Genomic DNA, 21042 nt, shown 5'->3' on the forward strand with positions numbered 1-21042 from the left:
CCTCAGGACGATTTGTAAAGAAATACTACGACTCAACTACCTTGAAGATTACTCTTTCTTAGGAAGCACAATATTTTATGTCCTCTTATTTTAAAGAGTTTAAGTAGATAGAGAAAAAATTGTTGGATTTTTTAAAATAGGAAATATGAATAAAATAAAGAAAGATAAAGTAATTAAATATTTTAACTATTTATGAAATAACTAAGTGATCTTTGTTGGAAAAAGAAAGTGTGTTACCTTCAAATGAAGAAAGAAAACAGAATAGAAAGAAGATTGAAAATAATTAACATATATAAATATTATCAGAAAGTTCAAGTTGATTAAAAAACACTGCAAAATGTGTGCATTCTTTTATTCTTTCCTTCTTAATTTTCAGGAGATCTTAGCATATCAAATCTTAAAATATGAGAGAATTTCATGTTGATCATGAATAGTTTTCAAGAATTAAGACCAGGGTTTTACCTTCCCACCCATGAAATTAACCATAAAATCTTAAGAACATCTTTGCTTCTTTAATTAATTTATGTATTTCATGTTTATCTTAATTAACCATATAGGTTATAGAAGTTGGGAGATGGAGTACTATATTTTTGGGCCAATGAGCCTAAATTCAACCAAATATTTCTTCTTACTCACCTCTACCTTGCATTGGGCTTTCCTTAACAATCGAAATAATTTTTTAAAAAATCAGACACTACTAAAAAGAGTTGGTAACTCCAAATAAATTGGTTTCTATAATTTTCTAAATCAACTATTGCACTCTATATACCATATACAATCAAAACTTTTCTCCTCACTCCAAATCAATGAGAGAAAAAAAATCAAACATTTAAAAAAAATTAAAAAAAAATCGATTTACCAATGATCTTCAACATGATCATGCTGAGGCAACGACCCTGTCTGAATAGAGCTCTGAGAGAAAGGCAAGGGAAAGGGCGGATCACCCGAGACGAAGGGTGGCTGCGTGATGAGATTCGCGGTGGAATACACACTATTGTATGGAATATTTGGTGAGTTTTGGTCGTGATGCATGCGTTGTTGTTGTTGTTGTTGTTGTTGTTGTTGTTGCTGCTGCTGCTGCTGCTGTTGTTGCTGTTGTTGCTGTTGTTGTTGTTGTTCAAGAGGTTGTTGCTTTGGTACGTTGAGTTTCTCCCCTTCAATATCTCTATACTTTGCCAAATATATCTTGAGTGGATTCACATAATCTTCGAAGCCTAGGGTTGTGATGGCCCAAAGGATGTCGTCCCCATTGATCGTCTTCCGCTTCTCTCGTTGGCATTTGTCGGAGGCCTCTCCCGTGACGAAGCTGATGAATTCCGACACACACTCTTGGACCGTCTCCTTAGCGTCCTTGGAGATCTTCCCATTGCCCGGGATCACCTTCTTCATGATCCTCCCCACATTCGCTATGGGGAGGAAACGGTCCTGCTCTTTGTTATTGTTGTTGTTGTTGTTGTTTTTCGAAGCGTAGGGATTTTGATTGGTGGTTGATTTAGGGTATGATGATGTGGTAGTGTCAGGACTAATTGTATAGGGGGTTCTACTACTTGACCCAATTTGAGGCTTCTCATCATCTTCAAAATCATCTCTATCTCTCTTCATGGTCTTTGAGAGAATGGTGATGGGATTTTCTCTCTTTTTTTAGAATTAATTGGAAATGGAAAAAAGGTTAGTTTGATTACATGGAATTTGTTAAGAGGGTGATGACTGCATGGGAATAGGCGTATGCATAGGAAAGGATGTTTTGTGATTTCTAATATTAGTTTGGTGGCTATAACTCTCTCCCATTCCTACACATGAGCCTTTTATTTTGATTATATTATAAATTTTTACATATAAATTGTTCTTTTGGGGAGGATGATGGTTTTATGGATTTGTTGAAGTCTATGTTTATCACTCCAAAGCATCTCAAAGTTCACTTGACCATTATGTTGGATTTTTATACTTGAGTAAACTAAAAAATAAACACTTTAAGAAAGAATAAGAAAGAATAAAAGTAAAAGTAAAACTAGTGAGTATTATAAAATTATAAGAAATAATTATTGAGATTAACTCCACCGACTTTGGAGAATAATCTAGAAAAGATGAGATCAAGTTAATTAGTAATTAAATATAACGACAGGGATGGAGGTTCGAGAAGATTAAATGATAGCCATGTAACTTAGATTATTATATTAGTTTAGGAACCAACTAGAAGTCTAGAACAAACTAGCTACACTATGTCGGCCAAGTAAACCGACTTTAGCATGTATAAATAGGTACTAAACTCATCTTGTGTAATATACAAGACACCAGATGGAAAAAAAACTCGTTAAGGATATTTTTAATGTGATTAAAGATGCTAATTTATATTTCTAAATATACATCTAACGATTTTAACAAGTGTCTTTATAGTTCGTGTCCCAATTAAAGTTATAGGGCACAAATAAAAGCGTCCTAAAAAATAAAAGATTAAGTTATTCGTGCATAATTTAGGAACATTTTCATTTTTTGTCTTTAATTGTTGTTATTAAAAAATTTTCAATGCAAGTAATTGTGTTTCAATTTTTGCATCCTTAAAAGACAAGTTTTTTAGTGAGAGTTAAAGAGTAAAAGAGCTAGAATTTGAGGGGTGTGTACTCATTTAGCTAAAAGGTGTGTCCTCGGTATTTAGAGAGGTATGTCCTCAAAGTATTGTGTTAGTATTATGTACACTCTCTTTGTTGTTGTATTTATCTCTTGTGTTAGCATTATGTCTACTTCCATAAAGACTATATGTGTAAACTATGCAATTCATTTATAAAATCTTAGTACAAATCTCTATATGTGTAAAATATGCAAATCATTAATGAAATCTTAGTACAAATCTGTGTATGTGTGGTATGAACTTGCCCGCCGGATACTAGCTTCATGCAAGTCTATCCTATTATCAGATGGATCGGCTTCATCCAAGACTTAGCGGATTAAATATGAATTTAACTAAATTCATATCATGTTTATTGTGCATGCAATGCTAACTCTGGCCGCACTTGATATGCTTGGTGCCCGTCAATATGTTTCTTGGTATAATTAGATCGAGTGTTCTATGGAGCTTTTTTCACCTAGGAGTCTAAGAACTCAACCCATTTGCTCCGGTAACTTTTGTGTAATATGATTGATATTTAGTCTTTTTTGTTGGAATCTAAATGGCAAATAATGTGACATTTCAAAATATAGCAAATTGCCTATAAAGTCTTGAAATTTTAAAATAATTTGATTTTTTCCGTCAATTTTAAATATTGCATGAAAAGTCATGAACTTTACCCGTGCCAACGCGATAGATTTCCGACACAAACTTATCTTACGCAGCTCGCTGGAGGCGTGATTTGGCAAATGACAAATTTAGGGTTCAATTCGAATTGTGGAATTAATGCTATTTTTACACTGAAATCGATTTGTGGAATTCGATTTGTATGTTTTCATTTGTGTCACTTGTATGTTTGTGATAAGTTCTAGATTGCAAAGATAGAAAAACAATCAGAATTAGTGGAGTTTTTTCAAGTCACGTCTCCGGCTTGCCATGTAGGATAAGTTTGTGTTAGAAATCTATCCGATCAGGTTGGATGAGAAATTTACATAGTTCGATAAAGTTTATAACTTTTCAACAACATTTAAAATTCACGAAAAAAATCAAACTATTTTAAAAGTTCATGACTTTACAGGTCATTTGCCCGTTCAAAATATGTTGCTAAACTTAAAAAAGAGACGTAGATATAAAAAAATATACTACTCCTACTTGGGGAGTGTTATATTGCTAACTCATAACTTAATTGCTAACTACAACTAAATAATAGCCATTAGATATTCAAATTAAGGTCCTAGATCATTAATCCCTAAATGTCAATACGATCAACGAAAAACGTCAATAAGGCCATAGGATTAATTCCAAAAAATATCAATAGGGGTATTAATGTCTATTAACTATATGTTTAGTTATAACTAACTTTTAAAGAAATCCCAAAACTTTAAATTCATATAACATATATCAAATTAAAGATAATTTCATAAGGATTCCAACGATATCCTACATGCATATGTTCCGACGTCAAAATTTGAAAAAAAAATTGAAAATTTTTAATTTTTTCGTACAAGCAAAAATGTCAACATACTATATAAAATATGTCAATATAATACATGTAGAATGTCAATATAAGCAATTGATTAACATTCTTAAAGCATTGTGTTGACATTCTCAAAGCATTGTGTTGATATTTTTGAAACACTATTATTGACATTTTCATCCAAAACCCTAATTTGGAGTTTTTTTTATCTTTTTTTATTTTAGTTTATAAAAATAAAAATTACACGTGACAAATTGTAGACCACACATTTTCTAAAATCCTATAGTCTTAAATTAGTTGTAGTTAGCAATTAAATGATGAGTTAATAATCGATCACTTTAATCACCATCATGTCACACTATCTTTTTTTCCAAATATGTGTATAGAACCGGAAAAATATTCTGAATCAAGCATTATCAATTTTCCTTGATAACATAATATTTGGAATTAAAAGAAAATTTTAAAGTATACATTACATTGCAATTACCCCTTGAAGCATATTTTCGTGAATACATGGCAAATCTTCACTAAAAATAGTTTTGTAGGAGTATATCTTTCCAGAAAGCCTTTTATGTCCAGTTTTATTCTTTTTGTTGAAGCATCAATATGCTCATGAAAGACGAGCAATAGTTACATTAATTTTTCAAATTAGTTGGACATGCTCGTGGAAAAACAAAATCAGAGGAACCTGAATCACCACACAATTACAAAAATCGAAAATCACAAGATATAGAAGAATAATTGCATTAAATGATAATAGTATGATTTGCAGTCTAATGAAGCAATGGGCCTTACAAATAGGGGGGAGGGGGTGTGTGTGTGTGTGTTGATTGCCCTTCATGGCCACCAATAATACAATAGATCTTGGACAAAACTTCTAAAAATCACCCAACTACACAACTAAAAATATGCTATTTAAGCCAAGGCAGAAAAATACACAAGTAGCAGTGCCGACAATAACGAAAAATACCTAACCTCTGTGGCACTGGCATCAAGACCAAGCATGGGCTTATGCTGCAAGGGCGTATGTTAACTTCTCTTCCTCAGTAGGTCGCCACATAGATTTCTTAGCGCAGAGCAATCCTTCCTTGTCCTTAGAATAGGTCATGCGAATATCCCACTGCATAGATTTGAATATGGCCTCAAGCTCATTGATGATATCCACACTGTCCCGGATGATGATCTTTCCTTCGGGTCTCAAAATACGATCTACTTCCGCCACTAAGGCCATGAAATTACACCTGTTGAGACAACAATCCACAAGATTTAGAACATCAAGCATAAAACAGTAGCTCACATGTCAAAGCAATGATACAGCATACGCACTTCTTTTTAATCTTGGAGAAGAGGTGGTCAGCATGGAGAAGATCATAAGAGCGTGGGTAGGTACTGAACGATTCACACCAGTCATGATAAATTCCAAATAGGCCGCGTTCGTAAATGACAGGAAGTGTATCCGGAGCATCTATATTGACCACATTCATTACCCAAATATTCAACTCTCTCAAAGCAGCTGCCAATCTGCAAAGGGTATATGTTAAAGAGTAGTTTTAGAAGAGAATATAGCAAAGCAATGAAAAGCAAGATTTGTGTTCAGGCAATCAAGAGAACAGTTGATCCCTTTAAACTAAAAAAATTGGATTGAGGGATTTGTTTGCAGATTGAAAAGTAAATTAGAGAAGGAAAACTGCAAATCTCATAAAGAAAATAATAATAGAGTCAATTCTTTTTCCCTTGCTTACCCTCCATAGACTGCTCGCATATCCATGACATTCCTCACATTTGACCAGTCTATTCCAAGTCCTTGGAGATATGAGTTCTTTACAACACGTTTCCAGTGTTCGTAATCTGACACAAAATCTTCTGGAGCTGGTTTACCATAAACTCCAACCTCCGAACTTGACAACCAGTAAGGCGCTTTCTGCACCCTCGCGGGCCATTCTTCTGGCCATTGAGAGCCACGTTCTGTAGAAGCAACAGGTATTTTGTGCATGCATGCTTGAAGAGGCACATTCCTGATTATATCATCAACATAAAAGATCAATATATAAACAGATATCTAGTTATGCTACTAGTACCTCTGAATTTCAGCAAACAGTGTATAATCTTGTTATCATAATAAAAGGAGCAGGACCGCTTCTGTTCTGATAAACAAAATCATACCAGGCAGCATTGGGATCATCAGAGTCTTGACATAATGGAGGATCACTCTTTGACCTTTGTTTATAGCACTCATTTGTCATAGGTTTGCGATATACCGCAATTCCTACTCCATTTACTCTGTCCTTGGTTATTGAAACAACTTCCCAGCACATAGCTTTAGTCAGTTTCTTCATGGCTGTCAATGTTGCCAGGAATGTGCTAACTTGTTAATAATCAAAGATATGTTTTAGCGTTATGTTGACGCAAAGAAAATAATATATACCTTCCCAAATCTCAACATCTTCATCCAATTTTTGGTAAATGGGTGTGGCAGACCAAACGAAGAAACCACCAGGTCGTAGTAATCGATTCAGTTCCAAGAGAAGTTTCCCACCTAAATTTTATAATGATCATAGTATGTCAGTAAATCTTGAAAGCCACCAAAAGGTATCTAAACAAATGTAGTAAATTAAGTACCTTCAATGTGCCAAGGCACCCGGCAACGTGCACAATGGACGATATCAAAAACTCTTCCAGGATATGGAAGCCTCACGGTACCCATGACAGCAGATATTGCTGGAATTCCTCTTTCAAGTGCAAACTGAGTCTGAGCCTCATGCTCATCTTTTGGGGCCAATGACATGGTCAGGACATCCCTATCAAAGAGGAAACCCCCAAAGCTAGCAACTCCGCAGCCAACATCCAGAACTACTCGGGATCGCTTCCCCCAGGCAATGTCAGGCACAGACTGCATAATATATGATATGGAGTAAGTTAATACTGAAAGTTAGCAACTAGTATGCCATAGCAACTAATGTGTAAACAGATGGTCTAAAATATTAGCAACAAAGAAATTAGGCAAAGAATGAAAAGATTATAATATTACCAAAACCAAATCGAGCTTGAAAATAATTTGACTTTTTAAGATCATTTATGGTGCCATGGTAATATCAAAGTTGACTCACACATCCAAATGTACGAAGTATACACATCCAAATGTACGAAGTATAAAACGACCTAAGTAGAAGACAAAAAGGGGATATGCACACCAGTCTGATATAATCAATCACATGCGACATATTACCTGTTGTATAAAGTCAATGTAGTGAAGAGCACCATGCTTAAACTGGGTACCACCACCAGGGAAGGTTAGGTATTCACCACTAACTTTAACCCAATTTTGGTGTCCTTTAACTTCTGCAAGTTTGCTGTGGGGAACATTATGGTACCAAATCTGGGAAAGGGGACATCAGTCAATTAGTAAATACGAAAAGCAATAATTAAATGAAAAACACATTTTCAACAAAATGCAGTACCTTTTCCCGACTTCTAGGCCACTCTATTGAACGTTGATATCCTTCAGGTAGGGGAACAAGGCAGGTAGGCGGATTTTCAGGACAATGTCTCTCTCTGTGTTCATAGTGCTTAGTTGATGGAAGTTTCTTTATTGCCACCAAGTTATCAAGGCACGGGATGTAATCTGGCCCAGCAGTTGTGCTACAAAGCTTCCAACTGTATTGACTTTGATTTTCAGAACCAGATGACTTTTGAGCCTCTTTCTCATTTTTCGACTCTGTGGCCTGAGTTGGAAATGATCCATTTTGAGTTGTTGATTCATCTGTCAGCTCTGACTGGGCCCCAGATGGAAACACTTCACTGGAATTGTCCTTTTTCTCAGTGGAGTTCTCTTTGTCCGCCTTCTCCTCTGTCTGGCCATCTTCTTTTTCTCCATCTGTTTTACCTGAGTCTCCTTCAGGCGTCTGCTCATTATCTAAATTAGTTTCTTTATTCTCTCCAGCTTCCGAATCTTGATTCACTTCAACTTTATTTTTCTCACCATCTTCCGAGTCATCTCTGTCATCTTTCTTTTCATCCCCTGACTTCTCTTCCGGCTTTTCCTCTTCGGTTTTTGCTGTCTCCTCAGGAACATCATTTTTCTCCGCCTGATTTGCATTTGCATCCCCTTTGGTTGCATCCTCGGGCAAATCCCCAGGGTTATCCTCAAACTGCTTTTGTTTTCCCTCATCAGTTGGAGTATTATCAGTGTTGGTCTCCTCATTGTTGGCCTCATCGTTGTTGTTCTTTGCACTGATATCAGTTGCAGGTGTTCTCTCCTCACTTTTATTCTCCTGTGAAACATCAGTAGTCTCACCAGGGGCTACAGAGGAAGACATCATCATCCATACCCCAACTAGACATAGGGCTACAAAAACCACAATCGTGACTGTGGAACAATAGCCCGATGACGATTTCCTAGCATCAACTCTAGAGTATTTCCCTAAAGCCATCGCTCCAACTTCATCAATCCCGACACTTATTTGTTATAGCACACCTAAACACAAGCAAACAATGAGATCCGGCCTAAATAGCATTCAATCAAAATAACATTGAACTTCAACAAGATAGACCAAGGTACAAGCAAGGAAGCACACGTTAACACACAAAATAGTGGTCACACAGAACTAATTCATCTTTAGCATAAACAATCATATATGACTCAGTAAAACACAACCGCTCAACAGCTGAATATGATTTCAAAAAGAGTAACACACAACAGCCATTAATAGCAACAAATCTATACATAGGAATTCAATACGCAATCAAATCCAGAAATCCACCGGATCAGAACAAATAACGTATCAAAAAAACTAACTCATTTCAAATCAGGTCGCATTTCCGCCCAACTCGATACACATCTAAAAGATCTCGCAACAAAATTCTCCACATTCCTTAATCCCACGAAATCACAAAAAATCATACCTAAAATAAAAAAAAACGAAATTCAACAGCCTAGATCTACGACATACATCAAGATGTAACACAGCAACAATGAGGAAAGAACAGAGATCTGATCCAAAAACACAACTCAAACAACAATTCCATCTCAAAACTAAACGAACAGCAGAAAAATCAGCTGGATGTGTTCACGTACCTCTATCTCAAAATCCTCAACACAGATCTGCAAGAAAGACAGCATCAACTGTAGTCATTGGCCCATACACAAAGTGTCGGTGAGTAGGACTAAATGCTGCTCTCGAGGATGAGGCTTGCAGTGTGAGAATGAAGCGCGTATGACTGTGTGTATATATAATATTCACGCTGAAAGAAAAGGCTTCGAATTTTTCTTTTTTTTAAAAAAAAAAGATGTATTGTTATGCCGGTGCAGTATATTTTAACGATTGATGTCTGCAGATTGGATCGAATTTTCCGCAGCGCAGTACATTTTTGCGACTTGATTTTTACCTTTTGTGAAATGGGGATTTACAGCGGATGAATTTGGGATGGAAAGAGATAAGGAGCCGAAGAGAAATCCACAAGAATGCCGTGATAATCTGTCATACAGTTGGTGTGGGGATTTCTCACCGACGACGGTTTTACCATTTTTACCAAAATGAATGGAGTAAAACTCTCGTCAACCTAAGGTCAATTTTTTTATTGCATATAATAATAATAATAATATCAAAATATGGTAATTTAAATTTATGCAATATAATTAAACATTATAATGGAATTTATGGTGGTAATGATGTAAATAACAACTGAAAATAAATAGAAGTCTGGATCTTCGTTTCAATATTTTCTCAAATTGTTGAATTATTCTGTATAATGAAAGTCAGAGACTAAGAGCTGACAATAGAAATATAACAGAATAAATACTATACTAAATAGGTCATGTTATTAGTTGGTAGTCCACTAAACTAGTTTTAATTCGTAAGGCTGGAGAACGTGGTCTACCTTGAAGATATCTAGATATGGGGAATATTTTATTAATTTATTATTTTTTAGTTAAATATTTCATATTTTTTCATTCTATATTTTAGCCATGCATACTAAATTGAAGATATATATGGTTTAAAATCCGAAAATTCAATCTTAACAAACTGCAATTCGAAATTTGGTTTGGATTTGGATGCTCGATTCGGATCTTATAAATTTTAAATGTTCGAATCAAATCTGATATTTTAAAGTTCAAAGTAATCCAAAAAATATCTATATATAAATAAAATTAATTATAAACGTAACAAATATTGTATAAAAGTTTTCTGTTGGATAATTCTTATGATGTTTGGTAGATTTTAGGATTTTGGTATTGGATTTTTGGTATTGAATTTTATGTAATTTGGGATTTTTTGGATTGAATTGGATTCCATGGTTCGAATTTGGGATTTTTCGGACAATTCGGAGCAAATATTCGTATTCATTTTTCATAATAAATTTGAATTTCAGATAATGCTGGACAAAAATATGATGTGAAATCGGAATGTTCGCTCCTAATTCTCAGCGTGTGTCATTTGTGAGCAAAACTCGAAATATTGATAATTTGGATGGAGTAGTAATATGACTCAATTGAGATTGGTGGATTGAAGAATGTTTTACCTGAAAATCATAAACAATAAGGAGTAACTCACAAGAGCATCTCTAAGTGAGTAAGGAATATTGGAAAGGTATACTCGTCTACTTCTTGAAAAGAAAAATATACCTTTCCAAAAAGAAAAATTTTTAAAGAAACAATGTACTCCATATAGAAAGATAAATTAAATTTTAAAATAAAAAAATAGTAGTAGAAATATTTAATACTTTTTCAAATATTTTTCCAATGATTTTTCATTAAAAGAAGACAAATATGGTGGTTAAAAGATTTCTCAGTTACAAAGAGAAAAATATACTCTTTTAAATGGGAATAGATATATAATACTTTATCAAATGAGTAACTTTTTCCTTAAATAATGATTTTTCATGAAAACTAGACAAATATAATAATTATAAGACTCTACTTCGACTTTTCTCCCATCAGACTAAGCATACATATATTCGAAGTACATTGAAGCCTTACAATAAATATAAAAAACATATATGGTTTTATTTAAAGTGTAGGACAATAATTCAGTAAATCAACAAAAGCAAAATGTGGAACGGAAAAAATACCATGCTGTAAGAAAATGTTGTTATGAAACAAAACTTTTCATTTGCAGGTTGTGTGGAACTGATATTTTTTTCGGTTTTTTTAGGGTTGAATTTTGATGGCTGCGCACCATACTTCATGATCTTTTTTAAGTGGTGGAGGGGTAGGTTTTTTTATAACTAAAATAGTATAGACAACTTTTACTACTACTCCTACTTCATAAGAATTTATGATAATGTACTAGTGTGCTTGTTGAATATAAAAAAGATTTATTAAAAATATTATAAATTAATCATATACGACTCCTAATAATAATATTATAATGAGACAGTACAAAATTAAACGTTTATGGAGGTATACATTTTATAAAAATGATAAATTCATTCATAATTAAATTAACTTTAAATGAAATGGAATTCCTGTCCCTCGTGATAGGTAAATGCATGGAATCAGATTATCAGAATCATACACATACGTATACTAAAATTTAAGGACTACTATTTTTTTACTTCCGCTTACAATTATGATTAATAATTAATGATTTGTACAAATATAATGACATCAATTATGAAATGACATTCATTCTAACCCACTATTCCCTCGTATATCTACCTATTAATAATGCTCCATCTATCTCGAAATTAAGATTAACTCTGCATTAATACAGCATTGAATTGTGATCCAATAAAAATGATATATTAGCTATAGTAAAATGGAAAGCAATTAAATCGGAAAACAAAAATAGAAAAACAAGTAATACCGCACATGAGAAAATGGGGCCCCGAGGTTTGAAGCATGTGCTATCAACGAGATAACTTCACTCCCACCTTAATGTCCTCCACCAAGTTCCATTAATTTAATTACTGCAATTAACGAGGTGGGGTCAACTCCATAAAAATACAATTTTTTTACGAGGATAATTACCATTAATTTATTTACTGCAATTAACGAAGTGGTCAACTCAACCCAAAAAAGAATTAGCGGAAAATATATGTATAGCTCGATTATTACGCGTCAAATTCATTTCGATTGTATGATTTTTCGGGATATGAAACCCGAAAATTGTGCAATAGATTAAGTATGCGTTTGCAAATTATTTTTTATAGTTATCTTTTGAAAATACTCTCTTCCCCTCCCATCTCAACTAAATTAAGTCGTAGTATTATTTTTTGAGATATCTTAATTAAGTTGAGTCATTTAAAAAAAAAAATTAATTTTACTTTATTTCATCATCTATCTTACTTTATTTTTATCAATAGAGAATCAAAGTTTAATTCATGAAAAAATTTATAAGAAAAAACTGCTCGTTAACTAACCACTCAATTGCAAAATTTTATAAGAAAAAACTGCTCGTTAACTAACCACTCAATTGCAGCCGTATAGATGATTATATATCTCTTTATTGACAAAGGATTAAAGCTCACATATTAATTGTATTCTTACCAAATTGACTTAGCAACTACCATCCATGTCTTACTGAATATTCAACTATTGCTAGTCAAAATACTAGTAATATATAGTAGAACATATAATTAATTTGATGCCAATTGTAATGTAGCGATGCCGGCTCGTAATATTAGATGTTTATTACTAGTACGGAGTTTTTTTTTTTTTTTTTTTAAGAAATAAAACAAATATGCCGAATTCATCAATTAGATGCGGAATATAAGTGCTGTGACTTTATTAGACTACTAATACGAAGCCTTCATAACTACCAATAATAAATACTACTGTACTATGATAAATATATATTGGGACGTTAAGATGGTAGAGGTGATGAATCAATTAATTGGTAAGAAAGCGATGACTAAGCATATGATGTAAAGTGTGTCACACGATTAGTAAGATATTCTTATTAAATTAAATTCATGATTTAATTAAAATATAAAATTCATTAAAAATATAAAATTGCATTGTTAAAATCCAAGAATGACACACTATGCAAAAAAAATTGAACCCATATTTTTCAGTTGCCATGTGGGCTAAGATCTTACCTCTGTGGGTGTTTTATTAAGAATTGAGAACGTAGACTTTCCGATATGGTATGGAGCGCCTTAAATTAAAATGTGTTGCGTAATTGAGAATTTGATAATCTGCAAAATCAAATTAGTACTTGTTATTGTAATCGCTCCAATAAAACTTGTCATAGTATATTAATTTGATTCATGTGCAAAATGTGTATCTTATTGATAATATCAAAACTACTCTTTAAATTCTCAATCAAGAAATATAACACCTATGAATTAAAATATGGTATGAACCGTATGATCCTAATGGAAACAAATAAAAATTAGTACAACACTTATTTTTGTATTTCACGTTAGGTCTAAAAAGAGTGTTCATGACAAATTAACAATGTGTGAATGTGAAAGGACTGTTTGTCAAATTTAAAAGATGAAGCCAAAAATAAGTTGAGAATAATAATTGGAAGATTCATGTAAATAAATTTAAAAGCATTAGCTGGACTGATACCGAAACGCGTGTCGGTAATACTAGATCCGTTTTAATAGCGCCATTTTGTCTCCACGGCCTAATTATAGATACGAGTTGCACCGACTTTACAAAATTTAGCAATACTGCGGGCCCAAGTCCATCAACATATTTTTCAGTTTTCTCATCACCTTTTTAATTAAAATAAAAATATTATTAGAAATATTCTTTTGTCATGTTACTCCGTATGATTGTTTATCTGGTGTGGTTGACTACATGGATTATTTATTTATTTTATTTATATATTTATCGAATTTTAATTTAACGGCAATAATAATTTATTTAATAATATTAGTATTATGTATCTTGGGAGTACTATATTTTTTCAAATCATTAAAATATGTTAATTTTTAATAAATGTAATTTAAAAATAACATATTTTCAATCAGATGAATCAGGGGTGTTGAAACGGGTACCCGCGGGTACCGCACCCGACGACTCGGGTACCCACACCCGATTTTGGCCGAAAACTATGTCCCGATACCCGTCCCGCAGTGAGTCGGGTATCCCGCACCCGATACCGCGAGCCGAAACCAATTTTTTTTCTTTCAAATCTTCTTTTTTTATTTATTTGTATAGTTTAGAATATTTTTTTAAAATACTACTTGTTGAATGTAATAGACTCTCACTTAACCCTTTATTTTTATTAATTAATTTTATTGAGAATTGAGATGAAGCATGTAATGTAATTGTAATCTTTGATTCTCTGTCTTCGAGTGTTTCCAAAATTTTAAGTTAAAATGCTTAACCTTCTATATTGTTTACACACTGTAGTATGTAAATAAGGAATTAGAAACTTATATTTAAAAAAAAAAATTGAAATATCTGCTTTAAATTTTCATGTTACCAGAAAGGAGTTGAATGCAGTTGAATCAGAAAAGACGGAAGAAAAAAATACTTAACCCTAATTAAAAGTTAAAAACTTAAAAATACGTTTTGTAATATATTACTAATAAAAAATTACATTATGATTTTTAAGTCACCCAGTTAACAAGTATTAAAATTAAAAATAAAATATTATAAAATATTAATATACATATCAGGTATGTCGGGACTAACGGGTATACCCGAGCGGGTATCGGGTACCCGATACCCGCAAAACCCAAAATAGTTATACCCGAACCCGTCCCGTTACCCGACTCCATCGGGTATCGGGTACCCGTTACCCGACGGGTATCGAGTCGGGTTCGGGAATACTCGTTACCCGCTACCCGTTTCGACACCCCTAAGATGAATCATATTCATTGGGAATCATAAATATTAAGAATCGATAATCACGATACCATTATTTCAAATGACATTACAATACTCCATTTGGTATTCTAAATACTACTATAGTTTAATTTATTGATAAGAAATTCGAATCTCATTAATGCTAGGGAGATTCAATATACAGAACAGAAAAACGGATAATCTATCTGAAAGTCGTGATAAATCACTTTAAGATCAAATCAATTTCGGTGGTTCTACCAAACTATTTGATCGGATAAAATTCAGAGAAACCAGAAATATCATATGTATATTCGAGATAGATTTGAACCAGAAGAATCGACCAGATTTTAAAGAAGACGAACCAATGCAGCTGCTGATGAAGCAGTGCATCCGTTGGGAAAATAACCGAAAATAATTAATTTTCAAAAGGTTTCCGAAATTGCAAATTAGTCCTTTAACTTTTAGAAATTACATTTTCGGATGAATTTCTTATACAGCAACTTCGACCCTAGCCAGGGGCTTTGCCCCTTAGACCCCACTACCCGGGGGCGCTGCCCCCGGATCCCCGTTCATCTGTTAAGGGGCTTCGCCCTTAATATCATAATGAATTCAAATAAGCGTGCACTCCACGCCTCCATACTTAAATGATGTATCATTATAATAATACTGATTAATCAAATTAATCCAATTACGCTAAAATATCCAACAATTAATATAATATTCATATTGGTTTAATTATGTTATACTCCATTTGGTATTCTAAATACTATTGTAGTTCATTAGTTTTATAAAATTTAGGCTATTGGATGGATTAATGTGCGTTTATGATTTACCCAATATACATAATACACCTATGATGGAAAGTTTTCATGAAAGAACCATGTTATCAAAAATCTTCAACAATTAAACAAATTCCTATAAACTAACAACATATTTTGTACTTTAAATATCCGTATTTTTTATTTTATAAAATAATAGTAGTAGTAATTTAATCATTACTATATGGCATGCCCCGAATGGCCGAACATGTCACCACGACGTCGAATTGAATAAAAGACTATAGCGTAAAATATTAATATCTTTACCCGACCCGCCAGAATACCCACCCAGATTCCCACACCGACCCATGTGTGTTTGCAACATATAAATCTGAGAGGATCTACAATTTTTTCGGGGACCCAATTATTTAAAATAAATGATTAAATCGGGAGGATTTGGACGGATCTTCAGCAATCACCAAAGCAGGTGAATATTTTTGTACTAGTGTTTTTCTAACTACAACGATCAAATGCTGCTGTTGTTTTCGAGATTTATGAATGATTTTATCCCTCTCCATGTTTGAAGGTTGCAGATTTTAATGTGCGTTTCTTTTATTTATATTTTTGTTCTTTCTTTTTTCCCGTGGGGTGATTTCTGCATCTTCATAAATCATAATTGCTCGCAATGTGGATTTTCAATTCTAGCTGTGATAGTGGTGATAGCTGTTCGTGATCGTGGTACCATTTCAGGAGTAATTTTCACCTTAAATTCCCGTAATTGCTTAACACATTTCAAGCGACGAGATTTATTTTTTCCCTAGTTTGCTCTAAGATGTGGAATTTACTGGATTATAATGCGAGATCGGTCCGGTTTGATAGGAGCTTCATTGATTGAATTGACATTGCAGATATGGTACTTCATACTTTTGTTTTAGAATTGACATTTTAAAGTTTTTGGCTTTATGATTGATTCGAGTAAGTCAATGATTGTTATCTATGCGTTTGGTGAAAATGCAATATCACAGTCCACTCTCATTTGAAAATTGCTAAACGTGCTCTGATTTGACTATTTCAAACTTCTAAGCTGCTTTCTTAGATAACAATGTATATCTAAACTGTCTCATGTTTATACCACCATCTTGTTTTTTTGGACTGGTCCAATGTGTATAACTATGACACTCTAGGTCTACTTTCAAGACTCATCTTAATGCATTTTACTTGTACAATAGCTTACCTCGTTTAATCTTTTTTTTTTCCATGTCTAGGTCGCACACATAGAGGAGATACCAAGAGTCTTTGTATGAAAAGTGTGTGTATTATTGTGATTCACATCCTCAAGCTCCCCAAAGCCAGACAGCTCCCTGTGAGGCTTGGCTAAGAGTATCTGGTCCTGAGAAGTGTACATAGAAAATGAAGGGTGGACAATCTAGTAGATTTTGGGGACGGCACTCATCTCTTACTCTGGCTGCTCTTTTTTTGACGACTATATTTTTCTGGTCTTGGGAGAATAATCCACTTCTTACCAGTCTCTTATCAGCACAAGAGCAATTCTTGATGCATACCTCAGGTAATTACATATGTCTTGGTCTTTGGTTTCTGCTGTTTTATACCCTGAAAGCTGAAAAAGCTAATCCATGTCACCATGAGATTGATAATAAACACTAGACTCTAGAGGTGACCCTTAATAGGATTGTCAGAGAAGAAGGAAAAAATTAAGTGTTTGTAAACGATAGGAAATAATTACTTATTGCATTAGTTTTTCAATTTTGGAGGGAAACTTGTTTAGCTGGGCAAGGAATGTAACGGTTTGACTTATCTCTGACTCTAGAAAACATTAGCTTGCAAACTTTTGAGTAATTAGTGGAATTTACATTTGCTTTTGCTGTCAAATTATATTCAGATGTTGTGATTTTTGAATCATAATAACTGAATAATGATATGCTACTGACATTTAGTGGGATCTCTTTTTTGGTGGGAACAAATTTTGAAAGAAGAAAGGAAATAAGTGTTCTTGCTGGGGCTAAGTATCTTTTATTTTTCCACTGACAAATAACTAATGGTACTTCTCACCAATAGTATTTTTTCTGGATGTTACTGTTTCAGAAAGCCATTTCATTGAGAATATATGTACTGAGTGTTTTGGGTGTGATCTAATATTCTTGGCATTCTTCAATTACAAAGGAGAAAAATGATGTACTAGTAATTTCATGATCTCAGTCCAATATTCAAAGTAAGAAGTATTGCCATCTACTTTACACTATTAAGTTCCATAATATAGCAATCTTTCTCCTCTTCGTTTAATTAGAACATGCATATCATATATTCATATTTCAAAGGATTATTGATTGCAATAGTATAGGTGCACTCTTGAAATCTGTTCTCTACTGCAGATTTTACAGTGGATCATTTTGATGATACATCCCTATTATCTAATCCCTTGGAGCTAGAGGAAGATTCAGTCTCTCAACTTCCCGAAAATACAGAAGATGACATTACAATAAAACCTTCTGAAAGTGATATGGACGAGATGACCACACCAGTCTATGAGAGGAAAGAGCAGAACAGGGTTTCAGATTCTCATATAAAGAAGAAAGGTATCCTACAGTACCATTACTCTCATTAGCATTCTAAATGTATATCTCCTCAATCTTAAGTAATCAAGTAAAAGACTACAGTTGCATGTGGCTGCGCATACTTTTCAGATTATATATATCGTCAAGCGTTACCATACCTATTCCAAGCTTTGATCAAATAGAAAATATCAATGGAGAATGCCAACATATATCCCTCTAATAACAGGCATGGAACTATGAGAAAATTGAATAGCATTAGTGACAAGTTTCCTGTGTGCTATATAGTTATCTATGTCAAGGAAATAACAATGCCTGAACCCAATCTTTGTGATATGCATCAATTAAATTCAAATAAAAACTATTCCAAGTGTACTGTCTTAATATGTTTCTACATATATTACAGCTTGTGATTATGGCAAAGGAAGATGGGTTGCAGACAACCGGAGACCCTTATATTCAGGGTTAGGGTGCAAGCAATGGCTATCTGATATGTGGGCTTGTAGACTGACCCAGCGCACAGATTTTTCTTATGAAGGTTATCGTTGGCAGCCAAATGATTGTGAGATGCCTGAGTTTCAGGGTAGTGAATTTTTAAGAAGGTCTGTATGTTGCCAAACCATCTGACCCTTTTACTTTTTGCTAGACTTATTTGCTTCATTACCAGCAATGACAAGTTTTCTGTTTTCCTGCTAGTCACCTCAACCTTTTGAGTACCTTGTCCATATTTTTCATTACCTTAATCTAAGTTGTGAACTATAATAACAATGTGCCGGACGCAAATTACCTAACTTGGGGCAAGCTTCCTTGGTTTTCATCTGCCTGTTCTATGATTGTGAATAAATTGTTATCAGTCCATAGTTTACATATGTAAAAGGGGTGACATTTTTCTGGGTTCCCCTTCCGAAGTAGAACTGTAGATGCAAAATTGCCACATAATGTTTTTCTTTTCTTTTCCTTTTGTTTTTTAGACTTTTCTGTGCTTAACTTTTGATATTTCAGAATGCAGGACAAGACTATTGCATTTATAGGAGATTCACTGGGCAGACAACAATTCCAATCTCTTATGTGCATGGCCTCTGGTGGCGAGGAGAAGCCAGAAGTTGAAAGTGTCGAGTGGAAATTTGGCCTTACCAAATCGAAAGGAGCCATCCGACCCGATGGATGGGCATATCGGTTTCCCGCTACCAATACCACTATACTGTATTACTGGTCAGCAAGTCTTTGCGGCATAGAACCAATAAACATCACTGACCCAGCCACTGAATATGCCATGCATTTGGACCGCCCACCAGCATTTTTGGAACGCTATCTCCCCCAGCTTGATGTAGTGATTCTCAACACAGGTCATCACTGGAACAGAGGGAAGCTTAGGGCAAACAAATGGGTTATGTATGCCGAAGGAAAGAAGGTCATCAACAGAAAACTAGCTGAGATGGGAAATGCAAAAAATTACACACTATACAGCATTGCCAGATGGTTCGACTCACAAATTCCTCTATATCCACACCTCAAGGTTTTCCTTCGAACAATATCACCAAGACATTTTGCCAATGGTGAGTGGAACACGGGGGGTAGCTGCAATAATCTCTCCCCCTTATCAAAGGGGAATGAAGTTTTTCAAAATCAATCAAGTGACCCAGTTGTGGAAGGTGCTGTCAGTGGCACTATGGTTAAGATTTTGGATATAACTGCTCTTTCTGAACTTCGGGATGAGGCTCACATATCGCACTACAGCAGGAAAGCATCGGAAGGTGTAAATGATTGCTTACACTGGTGCCTTCCAGGCATTCCCGACACATGGAATGAACTGCTCTACGCCCAACTGTAATATATATGGCCTTGTGAGACAAAAGGTGCCCGGCTGAGAACAAAAATGCTACCGGAGCCACTGGTGTCGCGCTGTCTGAGAAAGTAACTTGTGAATTCCGTTGTACTAATATTTTGTCAAAGAAAACGGGGAGGCTGCCCGAGTTACTTAACACCATCAGCAAAGGGACAAAGGTGCTGACTTGCATAAGAGTAGACCACATGGTTTTTTTAGCTGTAGTAGACTATTTGTCATTTTTTCTTCATCTTTTTGGTGAAAATTGATTTATTATTATAGGTAAAGAGTATAGTTCCTAGAATAGGTAATATACCTCAATATTTTTAACCCATTGTATTGCTATTTATCTGGATCGTGTTCAATAACTTATTTGAGCAAAGAAATGGACTAGTTGATGTGAAATGATTTCTATCAATTATTTGTTATTTGTATCTGCGAAGTAAAAACCAAAATTTTATACTAATGTAAAAAAAAAGGGTACAGCACATAATGCTCTCGTTGAGAGTCGAACTCAAGACCTCCCGCTTACTAAACGGGTGCTCTAACCAACTGAGCTACGAGAGCATTTGCTACAAGTTTGGTTATGTTTTAATAAATAGTCTATCTATATTTGGTTTTGTTTTTAATATGGATATCTTGTTAAAGCTGTCTAAATTAATAGTACTATAAGCTTGCCAATTTGAATTAATTCTGCGCATGGTGCTGCTAATTTTTGTATTAATCGATGCTCAAATGTTGTTTAATATATCTATATTTAATGCCAATAATGCTCAAGTATGATTATTACTTGTGTTTTGGCCATTATTTCAATGGATATTCCGTGATTCTATTAAGTTTGCGGTTGCCCAAACAAGTTATTAATAGTTATAATTTTTCGCATATCTTTTCACCGTAAGTAATCTTTGTAATAGTTTTTCACTCCATTTTTATTTTCACCTTCAAAATTGTTAAAATACAAGCTACAGTCCATAATTTAGATAGAAGTAGCCAAAATAAAATTAACAAAAAGGAATACTGATACTAATATTGAAAAGTTTTGTTAAATTTTGGTCATAACTTT

The 21042-nt window shown here is 34.0% G+C and overlaps 3 protein-coding genes and 1 non-coding gene across 7 annotated transcripts; 1 reads left to right on the plus strand and 3 right to left on the minus strand.

Annotated features, from left to right (window-relative positions):
* Positions 1-672: 672 nt before the first annotated feature.
* Positions 673-1606, minus strand: LOC125207790 (nuclear transcription factor Y subunit B-7). The gene has a single exon (XM_048107273.1). It carries the CDS (start codon positions 1600-1602, stop codon positions 856-858), a length of 747 nt encoding a protein of 248 aa, XP_047963230.1. The 5' UTR covers positions 1603-1606; the 3' UTR covers positions 673-855.
* A 3201-nt stretch (positions 1607-4807) lies between these two features.
* On the minus strand, positions 4808-8523 carry LOC125204284 (probable methyltransferase PMT26). Its single transcript, XM_048102889.1, has 8 exons — positions 7538-8523; positions 7306-7455; positions 6699-6969; positions 6505-6615; positions 6243-6417; positions 5822-6094; positions 5406-5600; positions 4808-5320 (listed from the first exon to the last, which is right to left on the minus strand). Exons 1-8 carry the CDS (start codon positions 8507-8509, stop codon positions 5089-5091), a joined length of 2379 nt encoding a protein of 792 aa, XP_047958846.1. The 5' UTR covers positions 8510-8523; the 3' UTR covers positions 4808-5088.
* A 7483-nt stretch (positions 8524-16006) lies between these two features.
* On the plus strand, positions 16007-20384 carry LOC125204142 (protein trichome birefringence-like 14). 4 transcript variants are annotated; one of them, XM_048102704.1, is made up of 5 exons: positions 16007-16071; positions 16850-17151; positions 17975-18178; positions 18561-18756; positions 19157-20384. In XM_048102704.1, the coding sequence occupies exons 2-5, from the start codon at positions 16995-16997 to the stop codon at positions 19983-19985; spliced, it is 1386 nt and encodes a 461-aa protein (XP_047958661.1). In that variant the 5' UTR covers positions 16007-16071; positions 16850-16994; the 3' UTR covers positions 19986-20384. The 4 variants fall into 4 exon arrangements, with proteins under 4 accessions (XP_047958661.1, XP_047958662.1, XP_047958664.1 ...); XM_048102705.1 differs by lacking the exon at positions 16007-16071 and adding an exon at positions 16122-16185; XM_048102707.1 differs by lacking the exon at positions 16007-16071 and adding an exon at positions 16140-16170.
* Positions 20385-20472: 88 nt separating this feature from the next.
* TRNAT-AGU lies at positions 20473-20546 on the minus strand. Its single transcript has one exon. It is a non-coding gene; the product is annotated as a tRNA-Thr (tRNA).
* Positions 20547-21042: the final 496 nt, after the last annotated feature.

Source organism: Salvia hispanica, chromosome 2 (assembly GCF_023119035.1).
Source record: "Salvia hispanica cultivar TCC Black 2014 chromosome 2, UniMelb_Shisp_WGS_1.0, whole genome shotgun sequence".
Lineage (NCBI taxonomy): Eukaryota > Viridiplantae > Streptophyta > Magnoliopsida > Lamiales > Lamiaceae > Salvia > Salvia hispanica.

Excerpts from the sequence above, each read along its gene's own strand:
- LOC125204142 (XM_048102704.1), top strand. The coding sequence starts at position 16,995 with ATGAAGGGTGGACAATCTAGTAGATTTTGGGGACGGCACTCATCTCTT. Across the intron at positions 17,152-17,974 it reads ATTCTTGATGCATACCTCAG|ATTTTACAGTGGATCATTTT; the intron begins GTAATTACATAT and ends TCTCTACTGCAG. Across the intron at positions 18,179-18,560 it reads TTCTCATATAAAGAAGAAAG|CTTGTGATTATGGCAAAGGA; the intron begins GTATCCTACAGT and ends CATATATTACAG.
- LOC125207790 (XM_048107273.1), bottom strand. The coding sequence starts at position 1,602 with ATGAAGAGAGATAGAGATGATTTTGAAGATGATGAGAAGCCTCAAATT.
- LOC125204284 (XM_048102889.1), bottom strand. The coding sequence starts at position 8,509 with ATGGCTTTAGGGAAATACTCTAGAGTTGATGCTAGGAAATCGTCATCG. Across the intron at positions 6,970-7,305 it reads ACATTGACTTTATACAACAG|TCTGTGCCTGACATTGCCTG; the intron begins GTAATATGTCGC and ends TATATTATGCAG. Across the intron at positions 5,321-5,405 it reads TTCTCCAAGATTAAAAAGAA|GTGTAATTTCATGGCCTTAG; the intron begins GTGCGTATGCTG and ends TTGTCTCAACAG.